Here is a 19852-nt window from a genome sequence, read left to right as displayed (position 1 = left end):
TAAACCCAGAGTCAAGCACAGAAGCAGCATCAGTTCAAAGGGTTTAAAAAACAAAGACGGGACGAGGAGTGTGTGTTTTTCTGTTTTGCCTTTCTCTTTTTAACCCAAAAAAACATCAGAGCGAAGGGAATGTGGAAGTCACCTGTTGGGTATCCGCTGTAGAAAACGACCAGAGTTAACAAGAGGAGGGTTGTGAAGTGAGTTTTTCCGAAGCGCTCCCAGAGATAGGTTAAGATGCCACACGGCTTTACCAGCTGGCCTTGGCAACGCCTGTGCTGAAGGTGAGAGCAGGGACTCTGCGGTGGACTGGCACTCTCCTCCTTCACACCACAATGCTATGGAAAACTGGTGAGAAGCTACACACATGTGCTTTATTTTCTGGTTGACTAAACATGCATTTTAATTCTGTACTGTACATGAAAAGCCCTGGCAGATTGTGCTTTTTTTTTTAGCATCTCTGCAATGCATTAGAGACTGCAAAGAACTTAGGAGCTGCAGGCAGATGTTTGAGTGGATATGAGCCACTGACTGATCCTTCTTTCACATCGGATGAGGTTGTGAAGGAAAATCATGCAGTCGGAGTTTGTGTCATGAACATCGTGGAACGGCTGTGTGTGTGTGTGTATGTGTGTGTGTATTAGTGGTGAGGAAAACTGCAGTTTGGAATGACCTGAGAAACCATATAAAATGAAATAAAAATTAAAAAAAAAAATCACATCAAAGCTCGACAGTGACGTTTCTGTGAGGAGCTTTAGAGAGAAACGAGAGAAAGAAGATGAGGATTTGAAATACTGACCTCAACGCTTGTCTTCAGGCCCTAATTTACGGGTGCTAATTGGTGCCATCGTATCTAGGAAAATGACCACGCGTTGCCTATTTTTACATTGTAATGCTTTTTCTTCTCCCCTACTGTACATCTCTGTGTTGCTCTTGCATAAGTGTCTGGAATGAGTGGGAAACCACTTCAAGATGACATACAATCCGGCTTCACCAAAGTGGAAGAGCTTCCAGACGGCAGACCAAAGTAGGAAGGGGGTGGGCCTGCTTTTAACCAAAAAATCCACTTGAGCTCAAACTCCAGACATGAAGCACCGCCTCACTGATTAAGATCATCTCAAAGGCATTGGCTCCATTGAACCAATGGGGAAAAGCTGTAAGAAAAAAAACTAAAAAAAAAAAAACTAATCTGTTTTCCACATGCAGATGGATGCATGCAATATCAAATTCCAGATGTCAAAATGATGTTTTATTCTCTGTGAAAGTGAGTGCAGAGGGAAAGGGGTTTATACCGGGAGGACTGTTGGCTGGCTGCTAAACTGCTGCACGGGCCAAGAAGCTCTGCAGATGCGGCGCAGGAAGAGAAAAATGACTTACAAACCTTCAGTGAACGGAGAGAGCGCGGCTGTAAAGCGGAAATGTTGCGTCTGGGGCAGGCCGGGGCTGATCAGCCAATAAGCTGGGGCCTTGTTGGGCTGTTTTACAGTATCTGCATCACTGCACAGCTGTGCGAGAACATCTGTTTTCCTCACTTTGCTATACGGGCCATTTGCAAACACGCTGGCAGAAACGTATGCACAGAAGAATGCGGCGAAGCTTTGGATTGTGAGGAAATCTAGTGAAGTTTAGAGTCATAATCTCTCCTTCCTTTTAGTTGTAGGATAATCAGATTTTTGTAGAGGTAACCTTTTTTGAATGGAGAGAAAACAGAAGCAGACCTTAGTCTGAGCAACCAACTAAAACCCACAAACTTTTTGAAAAAAAAAAAGTCCCATTATTCCCTGATATATGAAACTGCTGCATATCTGCATTTTTTCCCCTCTTCTGGGTTGATGGAAATGCATCCCAAGGCAGGTTCTTTTTTAATATATTTTTATGCACTGTTAATATTCAAAGCATTGACAGAGGAATATACATACAATTTGGCACACATGGTTTGGACCAACAGAAAAAAACCCAAAAAAACTTCATCACATTTAAAAGGAGTGCAGGTTAGCAGGTCCCCACAGAGTACTGTATGAGCTTTGAACTTTAAACCCTTGGATAACAAAAAAAACAAAAACAAAACAAAAAAAATATAAAGGTAAATCAAAATAACATAGTAAGTAAAACATTTTTCTTTCTTTCTTTTTTTTCTTTTTTAACTGAAGCAATTGTTTCTCACATGGCACTCGGAACAGAAGCACCGTCCACAGGTTCACAAAGGGAGCCCAGCAGATTAGAACAGAACACTAACCAGAGGCTGACAGAGCACAATCACTCCCCACACCAGCATGGCTGTCGCACTCCAGTCCATCTCACCCGGCTCCGCGTTTTGTTTCCCACAGCCGAGAAAGAGCGAATGCTTTTGAAAAGTTGGAGGCATGAGTGGAACCTTTGCACAAGTAAATGCGTTTGTGCCACCTGTTCTGAAAGGATGAGAAACAGGCTGCAAATCTGGAGCAACAACAACAAAAAAAAGAAAGACGACAACTCAGAGCCAGGCTGAGACTGGAGTGCCACCGCCATGCTTGCAAGTGCATTAAGATCAGCGAGCAGAGTGCAAAATACTAATACCAACTGTCCTCATAACACAGGCCTCTTATCAGACATGAGGGAGAGATGGAGGAGGGTCAATGTGAAGCTACGTCGTTCTGTAGCGGAGTAGTGTGAGGTGGGAATGTGGCAGGGAGGGCGAGTGATTTTAAAACCTGACAAACGACCTGAGGACACACGCACGTCTTCACACACAATGGCACACCACACACAGCACATGAGGGAGGCCACTCATGCCAACACAAAAACTTTTTTTTTTCCATTTCTTTTTTTGGAAACATTTTTTTTGTTTGTTTGTTTTTTACAAAGTCACTAGTCACCATCTGAGTCTGAACACTGAAGCCGGACCCAGAGGCAGGCAGGCAGGCAGGCAGGCAGGCGGTAGTCAGGAAGGTGTCATGTTTAAAGATGCTGACACTGAGACGAAATTTTCAATGTCCATGAGCGGGGCAGCAGTCTGCCACACTAGCGAGCAAATGGCCACTGATGCACACTGTTAGCATTAGAAACTAAACAGTGACTTTACACAAGCATTAGCAGTGTGTAGCACAGCTAGTAGTTACAGGTAGAAAGAAAAGATGCATTTTTTTCATCTCTACCCTTTTGGCAGACATAGTGTCATGTAGAAGTGTTTCTCTTCTATTTTTTCCTTTTTGGTACACTTGATGTTTCACATCATTAAACACATCCTAATATTAGGCGAGGATAGCCTGATTAAATACATAAAGCACTTTTTAAATACTGAATTATTAGGAATAAAAGGTATCCAAATCAACCTGACTGCATGTAAAGAAGTAATAATCCAAAATGCTGAGTTTAGTTTCAGCCATTCTGTATTGATCAAAATGAGAAAAATCTGACAACAGGAATGAAGCACATCACGCCCCGACCTAAACGAGTTCACAGCCATTTCTGAGGCTTTGAGACTTTTACTCACAAACAGAGAAAACATGGAACAGTCGTAAAAAGAGTGTTGGGTCTACCGAGATGACTCCATGAGCGCATCACCCAGGAGGTCGCAGAACAACATTTAAAGCACCGCAGGCGTGACTTTCCCTAGTTAAGGTCAATGTTCACGATTCAACAATAAGATATTAGGCAAAAATGGCATCCAAGGGAGAGTTGACAAATAAAAAGAATTAAAATAGTTCTGCAAAGACGAATGGAACAAAGTAAAAAATAAAAAAAAACAAAACTTCATTTCCAGTTATTGCAAATGCAAGACGGCGGTACTTGTTGCCAAGGGTGGCATAACCAGTTATTAGACATAGGGTTATTAAATTTAGCAGACAATTGCTTCTTCACACAAGGCCAGATTGATTTGGATAGCTTTGTTCCCTTAATAAAACCATCGATTGAAAACTAGATTATGTTATTCATTCCAATTATCTTTGATTTGCTTGACGAACTGTTCAATGTGGTTAAAAGAAAGAAAAATTGAAGAAAACACTTCTTCACACAAATGTCAGTTATTTTTAGCATTGGAGTTCTTAATGTAGATGTAATATCAGCCATTAATAGCCACAGTTACGAACCCAACTATCAATGCAACATGTTAGACTTTAGACGGGGTTGAAATAAGGCTAGCCGAGTGATATTAAATGCTTAAAAAAACAGCCTCACCTGCTGTTTTGATTCATTTTACTAAAACATCTTCAACCTGTTGAAATACCGGCTGACAGCACCAACTGCTGGCAAACGCATAGTCAGAAGAGCATGAAGGAGGACACACAGAGAGAGGGAAGAAAAAAGAGAGAGACCACAGTGCCATCTCTGACGAGCCTGACGCCTGTTGCTATGCCGACCACAAAGAGGGAAACAGAAAGAGGAGGAAGAAGGAGGAGGTGGGGAGGCGAAGCGCGGACAACAGCGCCGGCTGAATTCGCCTCTCCTGGGTCAGTGTGATCGAAAGGAAACGAGGAATGCGATGAAATTCCTCTCGGAGGTTCAGGGAGGAAAGAAAGTCCGGAGCAAAGGAAAACAAAAAAACGAAAGAAAACAAAAACCTTCACCCTCTTCGCTTGCTCACTTCAAGCGCCTCGCTGTCTTGGTGCGACAGCGGCTCTTTCATCGCATTTGGAGCGTGCGTGTCTGTGTGTTTGCACAGAAACAATTTCTCTCTTAATTGGCACCCTGAACTTCTTGCCAACAGTTGGTCGGCTAGAAAAATCTGTAACTAAGGAGAAGGAAGCTGGAAAATAATATCAACCAGGCTATTCAACAGAGCACAGAGAGGCTCATTATGAGAGGAAAAGCAAGGACATGAACTCGAATGGAATTTGATGGGAAAGCGTTTCCATCGCTCTGAAGCTCTAATAATTTTTATTTTTTTCTACGTAGTTAAACATGATGAGCGAAAAAAACAAAAAACAAAACAAACTATAATGAAAATATCTCCAGGGAAGGTGAGGAGCATCAGCCAATCAGAAGCATCTCTGACTCATCAGTAGTGACATAACTAAGCTGGACACAGAAAACAAATGCCGGTGGGTGGGTGTGGTTCTCGGTTTATCTGCCTGCCTTCGGTGCCTGTCTGTGGGTCCGGCTCATGGGTGAGTGGGGGTGGTGGTGGTGATGCTGTGGGAGATGTGTGTGTTGGTGAGGGGTAGGGGGGACTCAGCACAGTGAGGGGGTGGGGGAGGAAGAGGAGGCGGCAGGTGGAAGTCAGAGCAGAACAATTTAACACGGTGGGAGTCAAGATGCAGAGGGGGCACGGAGGGTCAAGGGTGGGGCCGGAGTGTGAAAGGAGATTAAGGTTGTCAGGGAGATGGTAATTTGCCCCCAGGCTCGGACCAAACCCACCATCCTCCACGGCTCTCCTGATGCTTTGATTCCCAATAGCAAAAATCGATTAATACTGTGAGGGGCAGAGGGTGGGAGATGAGATTAGAGCATATACGGGGTCTGAAGGATCAGATTTTTTTCTTTTCTTTTTCTTTTTTTTTTAAAGAGGTAAATATGAGGAACAGAAGAGGAAACGGGAGGTGGGAGCAGCCATGCCTGAGTAAATCACCCAGTAGGTGAGGCAGAAGGGAGGTAAAAGACTGAGACTGGTGTGATAATTTCCAATTTATCCCAACTCCTTCCCATCTTTGCTACCACTCCGCCCCCATCCCCCTGCAGCTCCACCACCAAGCTCATCCCTGCCACCTCCCCTGCTCCCAGGACACAAACTCCCTGCTGCTGGTCTGCTTGACTATCCATCTTTCCCTCTCACTTCTCCTCCTTCTTGGCCTCTTCATTCTTCTCCTCCTCCTTCTTGGGCTCTTCCTTCTTCTCCTCTTTCTTAGGCTCCTCCTTCTTCTTGTCATCCTTCTTCTCCTCCTTCTTTCCATCGTCCTTCTTCTTGTCGTCCTTCTTCTTATCCTCCTTCTTCTTGTCCTCTTTCTTGTCCTCCTTCTTGGCCTCTTCCTTCTTCTCCTCCTCCGGCATGGGCTCGGTGGTGAGGATCACTTTGCCGATGTTGTTCCTCTCCTGCATCTTTCTCATGGCATCGCCAACCTGGAGGAAGAGAGTTGGACGATCAGAGGAAGCTGGACGACAGGACAAATAAAGCAGAGAGCACAAAGACACTTCTGAAATCCTCAATGAGAAGAAGAAGACAGGTCGCTCTCAAACTAAACAAATCCAACGTATTATCTGCTGCTGTCCAAGCCTGTTATCTCTAATCTGCTTATTTAATACAGCTGCCTACAAAACCCACTCAGACTTGTATTCAAATATGAAGAATAAGAAATTTTATAAATGTTTGAAAGGAAATTAAACTGTTATTGTCTGTTGCAGCAAGCAAAATATGGCGGAAAAATGCCCAAAAAAAAAAATAATAATAGAGCAAAAGAGAAAAATAATCTAGTGATCAAACAAAAGCAAACATTTCATTGCCACCTCATTTTGTGCAATAGTTTTCAAAAATATTACAGTTTTTTACTTAACCGCCATTTTTCTACTTTTTACCAAGTGGTTTAATCCTACATGTTTTTATGAAGAAAAACTAGTATTTTTGTTATTTAAACTCATGAAGTTTAAAACTTACAAACTCATTTTCGGCACCAGCTGTTATTTCAATCTAAAGTTATGCAACTTATGATGACAAAGTGTGTGTTTTGGTTTAAAAACAGTTTCTCTAAATGTCCAACTTTAATGCAACATTTTTCAAAATTGAATGGCTGCACACGTTTTTTATGAAATGAGCCACATCTGATGTGACAGTAATATCTGTAAGTCCGTCAAAGTCGCACTGACAGCAACAGTTTTTCGGGCAGACACAATGAAAGTTGTTTTCAGTATATTTAAATATGAAATTAAAAGAAGCATTTAAGAAGATATTTAAGAAGAAACATTTCCTAAGGGTGAGAGAGCAAGACTTTCTGAAGATAATAGGAAGTAAGTCAAAGATGTCCTTTTTAAAAACTGTCATTTTCAGCCTCCGTCTGTTATAGAGGATGTTAGATTTGAAAATGTTGGCAGCCGTTCAGAAATCTTGGAGTTGAAATAACGAGCTACATTCTCATTGGGGAATAAAGGCAAAGACTCCTATTTACATCTAGGGCAGCTAAAAAGACTAATCACTAACGTAAGATTCAGATTTCACCTCTGACATGGTTTTTGTCTTTGTTTCAAAATGTTGGTCAAACCCTGTTTTACAACCACTCCACTCCAATGTATGTGGTGTGATGTTGACTCAGCTCCCAGTTGAAAGTTGCACTTGTATTTCTTCTATGAAAGTTCTTAAAGAGAAATACAAATCAGGTGAACCAAAGCCTTAAATAAAACAAGAATAATTCTGATTGGTGCATCAATGCCTTTGAGTTTTGCTCGCTGCGGGCAAGAGCGAAAATTAAAAGCACGAACTTCGGTAAATCCACTGAGACGCTCGTTTGGTGGGGGGGTTTCTCTTTTTAATGAGACATATTTGGCAATTAGACTGTGGATGTTCAACTTGAGCATTTCAAGGCAGCACAGAAGACAACAACAAATGAATCAACGAATAAACCAACACTGAAATAGTCTTTAGTCATTTTGCTGTCGGTGAGTACATATTTTATCACGTCCTCATCCTCAATTAAGTTTTACATACATTCTTGTAGAAGCAACAAAATCCCCCCCGCCCCCAAGTAATGAGAGGCTGAGGACAAATTAAAAAGACTTTGTCAACTTATATTAGTCTATGTTGGAGATCTGCTTATAATTTCAACTGCTAAATAAACTAATTTAGACAAAACTTGGGAATATTTGGTAAAACCTCAAATTTCTAATCCACATAACATAAAAACTATCTGCAGCCCTTCTTATACGCTGCAGAAAAAGTTATTTTAAAAGTACGTCTAAGTGTTTGCTCAGTTTTAAAAATTGTAATTTAAAATACGAATCAGGTTGAGAATAATGCACGTCAATGATCTTCAGGGAAATGCACAATGAAACCGTGGCTATCAGACTACCAGCAGCACAAATGCAGCACAGATGGTCTTATTTCTATTTTAAGACTTAAATATGCGTACGTATCGTTTAAAACTCGCCCATTCATCCTGACGAGAGCAGATATGCATGTTGGTGCCTGTTGCAGAAGATATTGCAAAATATTCCTGCAAAATGTCTTCCCCCAGAGTAAATAGTCTCCTCTAACAACTGCCCTCAAACCCCCACGCGGTGATAAATTGACCGAGTGGCTCTCCATCATAATGAAGAGTGGAGGATCCCAGCCAAGATCTGCCCCACCCTCCTCCTCTTTTGACCACTGAGCTCTGTCCACTGTCTGTTCTTGTCTTCATCACACCCCCTCTTCCTCTTCCCTCTGATCCCCCACCCTATTTGTGCAAGGCAGGCAGACCACCTAACGACCAATGCCAAGGCAACAGGGCCATCTCCTAGCAACGTAAAGCCTGGCTGAAACGTGGCTCTGACGACTTCGACACATGGGAACGGAGGGGGGCAGGAGAGGGAGTGTGGGAGTCTGGAAGCGAAGGGAGGGGCTCGGCGCAACTGGTATCCTTCAGACGAAGGCGAGGGATAAGTTCAGGAATTATAAAAATCATTTTCGGTGAGAGCGAAAGTGGCTGATGTTCTTTCAATCAACTCTCTGGAAAATGCAAACAGTTCTCCAACTGTCAGGCACACCGCCTGCACATAAAACACCAAGTAGAGGACAGAAGTACACGGATGTCTTTTTATTTCACTCTGATGCTTCTTACGTTGTACTGTAAAACTTCTCTTTGAGTTGTTTATAGTTTCAGATGTTAAAATATTGCATGGAGTTTCACTGAAAATTCTTCAGATAAACTCTCAAATTCATGAGAGGATGCATATGGCTAAATTCAGAAGAAAACCTGTTGGAAGTTGGAAAAAAACAACACTTGAATCTAATTCAGAGGCAGGTTCACTTTCCTGCAGGACAATTTTAAATATACAACATAAACTTCAATCTAACGGTTTACATCAAGTCATATCCATGTTTAAGAACATGAATTGGAATCCAACTGAGAATTGGAGGCAAGAATTGAAAGTTGATGTTCACAGATGCTTTTCTTCTACTCTGAGCTCTAGCTGTCTTTCAAATATAAACGGGAAAGAATTTAATTCTCTTCATGTGAAAATCTGGTAGAGACATCCACCAAAAGACTTGTAGAGGTAATTCCAGTAAGAAGTGGCTCCACTAAGTTTTGATTGAGGGTTGCTGGATAGAAATGTATGCCAGACTGCTTTATTATCTTCTATAAAATATAATAAACCTTGTAGTAGCAAGGTGATAAAGTGAGGAAGTTCAAGAGGCCCTTTTGCAAGGCACTGTTCTGTCACATGCGGGACGTTTCTGCTTGGTTACACTCTAAATGAAAGATCCAGGTTTAGAAATATTAGAACAGCTTGAAACGGCTGAATCACTACGGAGCGGACTATGAAGTAAATACGAGGACATTTTTACAACAACTTGAGTTGTTTTCCAAATACTTGTCCCATCTATGAACAACTGCTGCACATCATTTATTGCTGGAGGAACTTTTACCACAGTGCACGAAGGGAAAGGCCCCGGGATTTCATACTGCAACACAGTTACCAGAAATTACTTGGTGTACTGCCCTGCATGTTGCTGGGACTCGTCAACTGGTGTAAGCCTTTGGAAACAAACAGCTGTAATAGTGTACTGCTTTGACATTCACACAGAAATCATCTGAACAAAAAAACACCACAAGACCAATCCCTTTTTAATGCAAAGATGAAGCAGTTATGTTACAGAACTGAGCCTGTAAGAATAAACATCAACAACTGCCTTTTAGGAAACAGTTCAATGTGGTTTGGACTCAAATGAAGGCATTGGATTGTTGCAAACTAAAATAAATCCCTGCACCAACAGTATTTACAAGATATGAAAAGTCATTGCTCTTCATTAGCAGGTGTATTCTGCTTAGCATCTTTAGTGGATCAAACCCTTTCATAATCTCAGTTTATGCACGTTTATGGAAGTTACATTTGAGACTTTCAGACATTTTTAAGAATATAATTTAAATTAATGAACAATGATTATAAGCAATATAAAATAACTATTAAAATATGTGTTTTTCAGCTCTAAAACTTTTTAGCAAGATGTCTATCTGTGCAAAAGATCAGTGCAATAAAAATCTTCTTGCCTCCTTACAGATTTAGTCTTTTTTTCCCCCGTGTTGTAATGTTTGAAATCAAACAAAATTTAACATCAGACATATTAAAACTGTGTAAAAGCAAAATGCAATTTTAGAAAAATAGTTGCCCAGGACAACTCTATTTGAAAAGGTAATTGCACGTTAAACCTAATAACTGTTTGCAAATTCTGCTATCGATCGATTACCAACAGAGTCTTTAACATCACTCTGGAGGAATTTTCACCCAGACTGGAGATTTTCGACCATGAATAGCCTGTGTAAGGTCACAACAAAATGACAAAATTGTTAATGGAAACTCTTAGAGTTTATCCATCAAATTTATTAAGATTGGATCATGACGTTTTGCCTTTTTAACTCCTATAGCCTACTTCATGTTGATTCTTCAAGTTGAACCAAAATAAAAGTGGTTAATCTTTTAATTTATGATCGAACATGGGATGGCAGTAGCTTTTTCCACGTAGGGCATCTTTTAATTAACAGAATCAGAATTTGAAAATTGACAAAAAGAAAAGCAAAAATGGAAGAAATATGAAAAGACTTTTTCCAGAGCATTGCAGCATATGGATGTGTAGGAGGAGAAGGTCATGCTAATTTCTAAACGTTTTGTGGTTTTACAGATTTCTCTCGTAAATCAAGTACAGACAAGTGGGAAGGGCTGTGATGAATGAGGTCAGGGCGTGGCACTTATACGCGGGTTAAGACAATTCATCCGCTGCTCCCTCCCCAGCAGCTTTTTGTCTTTGTGACACCTCGCGCCGGAGTATTGGTGTCAGCAGTCATAAACCTGTAAACTTTACACCAAAAGACATGACATCCACCTTTATCTTCTCTGTATCTCCACATCATGTCTTTTTTTCTTCTTCCACACATCAGGGCCCCTCCCTAAGATAGACGCATACGCTGACTAAAGGATGTCACCATAGCAACAGGAGAGAAAGAGGGGAAAAAAAAGATACACAGTGAACAGGGAGAAAGCAGAGAATAAAGCCAGTTAGAGAGAGAGACAGAGAGGGAGTCAATAACCTAAGCATGGCAAAAAAAAGAAGAATCAGATATAAAGAGCAGACAGATGGAGAGGCAGAGAAAGAGCGTCAGATGGCGGAGAAAGACAGCGGGTGTTTCTCTCTGGCCAACCAAAATACTGACCAGCTCCGATTTTGACAACAGAAGATGTCCTTATGACGCTCCCTTTTTTATCCATTCTCCCTCTCTATTCATATCTGTTAGCGCTATTAATTCGTCTGCAACAATCAGAGCCTGTCGGCCCCAGTGACTTATGCTGAACGAGGCACTGAGTGTCTTGTGGACAACTTTCTGTCTCTGAGTGTGAGCCTGAGGGCCACGCCCAGCTGCTGCTGCAGATCAGCACACAAAGACGCAAAATCTACCTGGCACTTCCAAAATGTAAAAATGAGTGTAATTCAGAAGTGACTGCAGTCAAGTCACATTAGATCAGTCAGAGCAAGAAGAGGAGGGATGGATTCAATCAGATTAACATCCAGATCCAGATCTCTTTACGGAAATGCACTTCTGAGCACAAATCAGGCAAATCAAAAGCGGGCACAGATCCAAAACTAATGTTGTAAAAATGAGGAAAAGACCTAAATTCTAGTTTTAGCCAAGCAAAATAGTTATTTTGTTGAATTTTAATCACGTTTTCTTCAAAATAGCAAGTAGGAAGCTTCTTATAGCACTAAATCTGTGTAGCTTAATGTGAGCTAAATGTCAACTCACAGCTAAATTAGCATTAACATAATCTTGAAAAGTAAAAAAGAAAAAACAGGTTTTCTTAGTTTGGACATATTGTGGTTCTCATAATTATTTAATCTGCAAATATTGAAGTCAAACTTATTAGTTTGTTTTTTTCTTATTTGTCAAAAATAGAAAACCTCACTCATAAGGTTCCAAATCGAGAGGTACTGAAACATAAAAATGATAATTGCACTATTTTAGAGATTAAAATAACTTTAAACACTAGATATGGTATGGCAGAAAATGTTTGTAGTTGTAAAAATATAACTTTGATATACAACGCTGTTAAAAAAAAAAAGTATCTGGCCCTTTAGAGATTTCTCCCTGCTTTTATTATCAGCCAAAGAAAACCTGAGTGAATACAAAAGGTGGTCAAATCATAATTTTATTTATTAAGTGTATGAAAATTATCTGAAGTAACTTGACCTTACTTGAAAATTCACCCTGCACTCCTTGCTAAATCTTGAAACAACTGAGATTACTCACAATAAATCAATTTCACACTCCCCTGTTCACTGTCAGACCTGTAGAATCAACAAATCACTGAGAGCTTTCATCCTTCTGCTCAGTCGTCAGATGCCAGCAGGTTGCAGATGTTTCAGGCTTGTTTTCACTGGGAAAACAAGCTGAACTCTCTGATGTGAACGTAGAACCGGCTGAACGAGAAAATAACCTGAAATCGATCAATTTGAGCCCAACACTTTCTCCATTGACAGAAAACTTTTTTTTTTAATCAATCTGAACATTGAACATTGAACCCGACTGTATTGTTTGATAAATAGGATCAAATTAAGAAAGCAGAGAATCAGGCTGTATGATTTAATTTACTATTTTGTTACAAATTAATGCTGTAAAAATAAATTATATTGAACTGATTTGAATTTAACTTCGTAGTTGATTTTTCTATTTACTCTAAACTCTCTTTTGCAGCACCTTACCTTTCTGACGGCTAGTTTTCACACATTTAAAATTCTTGAATATTTTTGTGGAAAAACAAAAATTACCGTTTTGGATTTTTTTATTTCTCTTTGCAATTCCCGTTAAAAACATCAACTCTGAGTCAATGTATTAGAGTTGTGAAAAATCGAGATGCAAACAGCAAAAATCAACAACCTGCTCAAGATGCCAGGTGGAGTCGATGCGTGGTTTGACTTTGCCCTGCTTGTACAGATCCAGGATGGTGTTCATGGCCTCAGTGATGAGCTCCATCTCCCCGTCCAGGTAGCCCAGGTGAAACCCACACACCGACTTGTTGCCTTGAATAAGGCTGAGCGTGTGGATGGAGAACTGGTGGTACCAGTTCTTAGCCACGGCGATCAGGTTCTTCCTCTGACCCGCCAACATGTTGGCCGCACCTGAAGGGGACGAAGATCAAAGAACAGGCACAATGTAAAACTTGACTCCGTTAACTTTACATATTGTGTTTTAGTATTTGGTAGTGTACAGGTGCTATTTTACAGCCACCTAGAATCATTTTAAAGCACAACCAAGTAACTATGTTGTTATATAAATGATATAGATATATATATTTCAAATATGACTTCAAAGAAATTTGACTTCTTAATTTAACTCCTTGAAATCGGGTCTACATTTCTTTAAGAAACTCTTGCTCTGACACTTCTCCTTCAAGAAGTCATCACAACATCCTTCCTCTATTAACCTTTTGACAAAAGGTTTACCAGCTTTACACTAAGAAGTAGTTTGTACAATGAGCTCAGAAGTTGCGCAGTTCTGCCAGGTGTTTACTAACTGTGGCTGACTAGTCTGAAGGAGCTGAGTGGAGGGTAAGGAGGAGCTTTGTCCTTGAAGGCGGGGCTTGGTCCCATCAAGCGTTTGGCACAGCTGAATAGTTGCCATGGGAAATTAAACATCTCAAACATAAAAAATCCCATTTTTGACATATCTTTGATGAGAGAATAACATTATAACATCAAGTAAAGCTTAAAAAAGTCGATCTGACATAATAGTGCCTCATTAAAAAAAAATCAAAAGCGGTGGTGTTGAAAGGTCACGTCTCACTTAGGCAATGAGAACCATCCGCTGTTTCACCTCTCTCTCGCGCCTATTCTCCCACCCTCAAAACCCTCTTTAGCACTTCAGCAGCCACTGCCATCACATCCTCCTCCAGCCCCCCTCCTTACGGGTTCACTTAACGGTCTCTCTACTCTCAATCTTTGCGTTCCTTGGATTGGAGGAAAAGGGTGGGGGTGAGGGTGGTATGGACAAAGCATGCTCTGAGAGAACCAAGGGACCCGGCCCGCCGTATTCACACACATTCCAGGTTTCATGCAGATAGAACACCCCATTGTTCCACCGTGCCTACTTCTGATAAGCTGGAGGAGAAGCGGCCCGGCGCAGAGGGACTGGAGAGGCTGAATGGTTGAGGTTGGAGGGCACCATGCTGGGTAGGGGCTTTCTGAGCAACACGCAAAAAAAGGCGAGGCCCTGTTCTCCATGGATGCCGACCCCGCCCACTCCATGCATGCATTTGGATTTGCATTGTAACAGAGGGAGCGTAAAAGGGCTTCCCACGGATGACACACAGCTCACTGAGGACATGGGCCTCCACAGAGAGGCCAATCCGCCCACTAGAAAGCAGCTTTTACTCTGTGGCAAGTGTGAAACCCACAACTATTCTATTTATTCACAGCCAGCCTGAAAGATCCCGGGAGAACGTTTATTATTTTTTTGGAAAAAGCAGCAACTAATTGTTCTTTATGCAGTTGCTACATAAAAGTCAAAAAATGTAATAGTGTGGATTCTTCAGGATGAATTCCAGCTATAGTCCAAAAGGATAAGAATGTAAAGAATTTGGTTTGATAATGTGAATATGTAGCTGATGTGTTCCAAGAAGAAATGCCTCAAATCTCCTCAAAGACTAGAGAAAGTCTGCAGGCTACAACCAACTTTCACTTTTAGGTGTCAGATTTTTTATTAAATCCAAAATTTAAGAAGCAGATTAGCTTGAAACAAGGGAAAAAAAAGTACCTCGGTAGATTTAAAGATACATGTAGTGATGCATCTTTTTTTATTAACACATGTACACTGAGAATAAAAGCAAAATAACAGTTAATGAAGTATGGATTTCTACTGCTGCATATCTCAAAATTCAAAGATTTTTAACAAAATAATAAAATGGATGCGCTTTTTGTGATGACATCACAAGAGGCACAAGAAAAGCTGTGGTGAATGAGTGACGTTTCACAGATTTTAGCATTCAAGTTGCAACCTTAATGTCTTGGAAGCCGTAGCTTTATCTACAAGAACCAAAAACATAAATGATGCCGTCTTGAGTCACCATTGAAACAACAACCAACTGCAACAATTATCTTCTGGACATTAAGTGGTACAAATTGGTTTGTGGTTTTAAGCATGAAAACAGCTGGATGACGCAGCAGGACACCCAACACACCTGAATGACGAAGACAAACAAACCTAAAAAAGAAACCCAGACCGAACTGAAGGCTCTGGAGCTGCCAAGTAAAAGTCTGATATGCTAAATCTGTTTGGAGACACAGTGGTGTGACCTTCTGCAGGCCAGCCGAGCTTGAAATCTGTACAATGTGGGTAAATTTAAAGCTGTTCAGCAAAAAAAAGGGGGAAAAATGGGCTCAATTATACCAAGGGTGGCAGAAGCAGTTGTTAGGTTTAGGAGGCATTTAAATTTTCAACCTTTTCCCCTCCTCATAATAAATCTGCCAACTTTTTCCACAAAATTGTACATATTGGGGGGAGAAAAGTAACTACTGACTTTTGATAATGAAATCTGGCCCTCCGTCTGTCATATATTCGACTGTTGTTAATTTTTTCAGAAATCCATGCAGAGTTCTGATATGAGGGTAAAACACTGTGCTGCAGCGATTCCAAATACAAGTTAACACATTTGAATGAGTTATCCGCTTAAAAACTTTGAAAAAAAGAGGAAAAAAAATGGCAAGAAAAATAGAAAAGGTCAGATCTGTCATCAAAAGCATGTTTGCACAAACGGGGGAAGGTAGAGGTTAATTTGATTAAAAAAAACAAAATATTTGCATAGCAAATTAAACAGTAAGTTTGATTGATCATACAGAAAAGTCTGGTTAATAACTTTGAATCAATCCATGTTTGGGATTTGGCACCAGCAAAACATGAATAGCAACATTTTACGCCAAGCTATGTCGCGTTTTTGCAACATCGGTTATCTTGCTGCTGGATTTATTATTTCCACTTACCATAGGTGATGAGCTTTCCCATAGGCTTCAGCAGATTGTAGGCCTTGTGGGTGTCTGATCCTCCGAGTGGGTCGAGGATGATGTCCAGCCCTGAGGCACAGGAGGCAAGCGGTGGAAGTTATCTATGGTGTGAATTCAGCAAGCGCAGCCCGCCAGGTCTCCTCTGGCGGGCTGGCCCTCCGCATGCCAAAGTTCAATAGGAGTAGCAACTGTAGCCAAGCTTCTCCATGTTTACTCAAACCCATAAAGGAGGACAGGAGGAACGTAACAGAACCTTCCTTTGCGATTGCTTTTTTCCATTCATGTCTCTTGTCTGACAAGAGGGATGAGATGTCTCCCTGTTGCTATCATTTCAGCATAACAATCTGCACAGATGGTAAAACCAGACAATGGAGGTTTCTCTGTGGCTTATTAATGTCCAACCATGTAGGTTCTGCCTTAATGATGTTCCTTTGTGCCACAGGGAACTCCTTAAATTGGGCTACCCCTCCTTGCTCCGCTAAACCCCGGTCCTATTGATTGCAGGGCCTCGCAGCATGACTCTGCCTTGACCGAAGCACACATGAATTGACAGAGAGTCAAAGATAGAAGGATTGGTGGTGAGCACATTGATTCGGGCTTCTAATTAGATACATTCTGTGTAAAGTGTCAGCTCCTGCTTTCAACCTATCTGTCTCCGATGTCTGCCTGACTCAAAAATGAACGGAGACAGGTTGGGGAGAGGTGCCAATGAGACGAGCTTTCTGGGAAACTATATTATATTTGAAACCGGAGCAGCATGACCCGGACTTTGTTTCATTTAGCTAATAAACGAGGCAGGATTTTGGTTAAGTTCCTAGAAGCAGTTCCAGCTACATATAACTTTTCTTGCTACTATGTTTGGGGCAGACAGCATCTGTGTTTGGAGAGAAAAATTTTGCTTGGTGGGAAACTGTGAGAAACTGAAACAAAAATCTTGAAATATTCAATGTCAAAATGCGTAATGCTAGCAGCAGAGGTGCTGTTTTTTGAATCGCATTCTCCTGTGGAAACAAAATCCAAATTTAGGACATTTAATCTCGGCGGATGCTGAGCTCTCGTTCACCTTTTGGACTGATCTTGCGAACTTCCTCCACGTAGTCCTTGGTGCGATAGTCGATGGCATGCGTGACCCCACCCTGACTGATGGCCTCATGTTTGCTTGCTGACGCAGTGCCGAACACGGTCACATCTTTCACAGTCTTGCACAGCTGAGTGGCTGCGATGCCGACGCCACCTGAAGAGAGGGTAAAATAAATCAACGGTTAATGCAGGGAAATGCATCTGTTGGCTCTTTGACCTTTCATCTCCACAGACTCTCCTTGCTGCTCTCTGGCTGGATTTTAGAGTTTAGTCGTCAGAGAAGCTTATTCAAAATGGTTTCCTCTTTCTGTTCTTGTTGTAAACATTTGTATTTATGAAAACCACCACACCACAGAGCTGCACCGGTTGTCTTTCAGATGCATGAAAGAAAGTCCAATTTTGGCAACACCATGTTTTCTCCACCCCCCCCCTATTCGTCGACTGGTCACAGAAGCTACACCAAAACTCATTTCTAATTGGGCGATCAGTCCCTTGTGATGGCTCCTCCCCCTAAAGAGGCTGTTGTGTGTGAAGACAACAGCATTATTCATTTTCCCACCACATAGCGGTATTTTATAGTACAATCAAGTAATTATGTTAAGTTGATAAAAATGGTATAAATGGAAAACTATGATTACGTAATTTAACTCCTTGAAATTGGGCCTCTGTCTCTTTAAGAAACCTTCCGACACTCCACCATTAGGAAGTCATTACAACATCGCCCTTCTATTAACCCTTTAACAATGTTTTACCAGTGGTGCACTGAGAAGTAGCTGGCATAATGAGCTCAGCTGATCTACCAAGTGTTTGCTAACTGCTGCTGGCTAGTCAGAAGGAGCTCCAAGGAGGAGTTGCATCCTCGACGATGGTACTAGACCCTACCAGAAAGTGTTTGTCACAAGACACCCAGACTGGACCCATTAACAAGGCCTAATTAACTGTTACAAAATCTGATTGCGATGAATGTTTTTTTCCCCCTCATTTGTGTGAGTTCTACACATCTCAGACAATCTTTAAATCTTAACTTTTACAAAATATGTCACCCAGTTCCAGTTAGAAAGTGAGGAGGCCAAAATCCAAGGATGAAGAAACACATTCTGCTGTTTTGTTCAACCTTGAACTGGTAACACAGCTGTTTGTTTCCAAAACGATTTCATTCATGGCTGAGAAAACGTGCATATAAGGAAACCAAGACGCTTCTGGAAAGAGAGATGAACAACACAACACACACCTCCGGCCAAAAGTAAAGCAGCTTTCACTCTCATGTTGCTGGCAGTTTTAAACCGAAGCCTGGCAGATTAAGACGGTAGCTCCAAAACATTATTTTGTCTTTCTGATTTTAGGTTTTAAATCCACTTTCTTTTTGTCTTGATTTATTCTTCCTCAATAAATAAAGTAAAGCTGGAAATGGACGAATTGTAGAATAGTGTCATGAGGTGGGGTTTTGGTGCGGTGGTGAGGAGAGACGCTGAGACCCAGGTAGATGGTGAAAACAATGATTTAATGAAGATATCTCAGCTCAGACAGTCCAAAGAAGCAGGCAGCACAGTGGAAGGTAGCTAAGCTAACACTGGTAGCAACGACTGAAAACGAGAGCTGACGCCAACACAGGACTTCAGCCAGTTCTACTGTGAAGACTAACGAACAGACACTCAGGACTACACAGTTCTACCGAGATGACTGAACATAAACTGAACGACGGCAATTGACAAACTTAGACAAGGACCCGACGAAGAACACAGACACAGGTGGGTTTAAATACACATGGAGGGTAATCAGGTAAGTAGACACACCTGGGGGACAATCAACGGGGAGGACAGGACAGAGACTCAGAGGAAACAGGACAGAAACACAGAAAATGTCAAAAACAAACACTCAAAAACACGGATCATAACAAATAGGAGTTAAACCAACTTATTTTCTTTGATTTTAGTTCATTAGAAGAGATGTGATATTAACCGACTGTAATTAGTAAGATTGCATCTAATGTAAGCTTAAGATATTCATTTTCACTTTTGATTGTTTCATTAACAATGATTCCTAAGAAAATGAGGTCTCATCTTCTATTTAAGTGCAATTATTGAATCAATAAAAATTTATGCTTCAAAATAAATACTTTTTACAACAATTTAGAAGATTAAGACAAACTTGATTAAGTTTAAATTTAAATTAACTATGTATCTCAAACTATTTTGAGCAAAATCCTCCACAAAATGGAGCTCGACAAGAATTCCCATTCGACGCATATTTTCGGGGCCAGGTAAATTTGATTTGCATTATTTATTGTGACAAACAACCAAGTCAATAACAGAGTGGATGTGTTTTTGCCCAGGGGTATGTATGAGGCATATTAAACACAATTACATTAACTCAGCTGGCCCGGGGAAAGTAAACACCCACACAAAAGACAAATACATCCAACTCTGGAGAAAGTAGCTTTTGTCACCCTGTGGTAAATCCAATTTTGCAGTTTGCATTCTCAAGACGAAGTAAAGTACCAGAAAAACACAAAAGTGGCTGTAAGAACAACAACAAAAAAAAACTTCCACAATGTCCAAGACTTTAAATACAAGTAGAGGTTTGGACTATTTGGATTTTTCTTTGCTGTGTTTGAATGCCGTAGCC

The 19852-nt window shown here is 40.9% G+C and overlaps 1 protein-coding gene across 1 annotated transcript in view; it reads right to left on the bottom strand.

Annotated features, from left to right (window-relative positions):
• Positions 1-1852: 1852 nt before the first annotated feature.
• Positions 1853-19852, bottom strand: part of vat1 (vesicle amine transport 1) — a 36949-nt gene continuing 18949 nt past the window's right edge. The window contains exons 3-6 of the mRNA XM_015000300.2: positions 17211-17381; positions 16127-16216; positions 13029-13270; positions 1853-6033 (exon numbers count right to left, since the gene is read on the bottom strand). Coding sequence (XP_014855786.2) covers positions 5746-6033; positions 13029-13270; positions 16127-16216; positions 17211-17381 — 791 coding nt within the window. The 3' untranslated portion in view covers positions 1853-5745. The remainder of the gene's footprint in view (positions 6034-13028; positions 13271-16126; positions 16217-17210; positions 17382-19852) is intronic.

This window comes from Poecilia mexicana, unplaced genomic scaffold, assembly GCF_051168715.1.
Source record: "Poecilia mexicana isolate PSO_F unplaced genomic scaffold, ASM5116871v1 scaffold_8, whole genome shotgun sequence".
NCBI lineage: Eukaryota > Metazoa > Chordata > Actinopteri > Cyprinodontiformes > Poeciliidae > Poecilia > Poecilia mexicana.
Note: the sequence above shows the minus strand (reverse complement) of the source record. Positions and strands in the feature narration are given on the sequence as shown.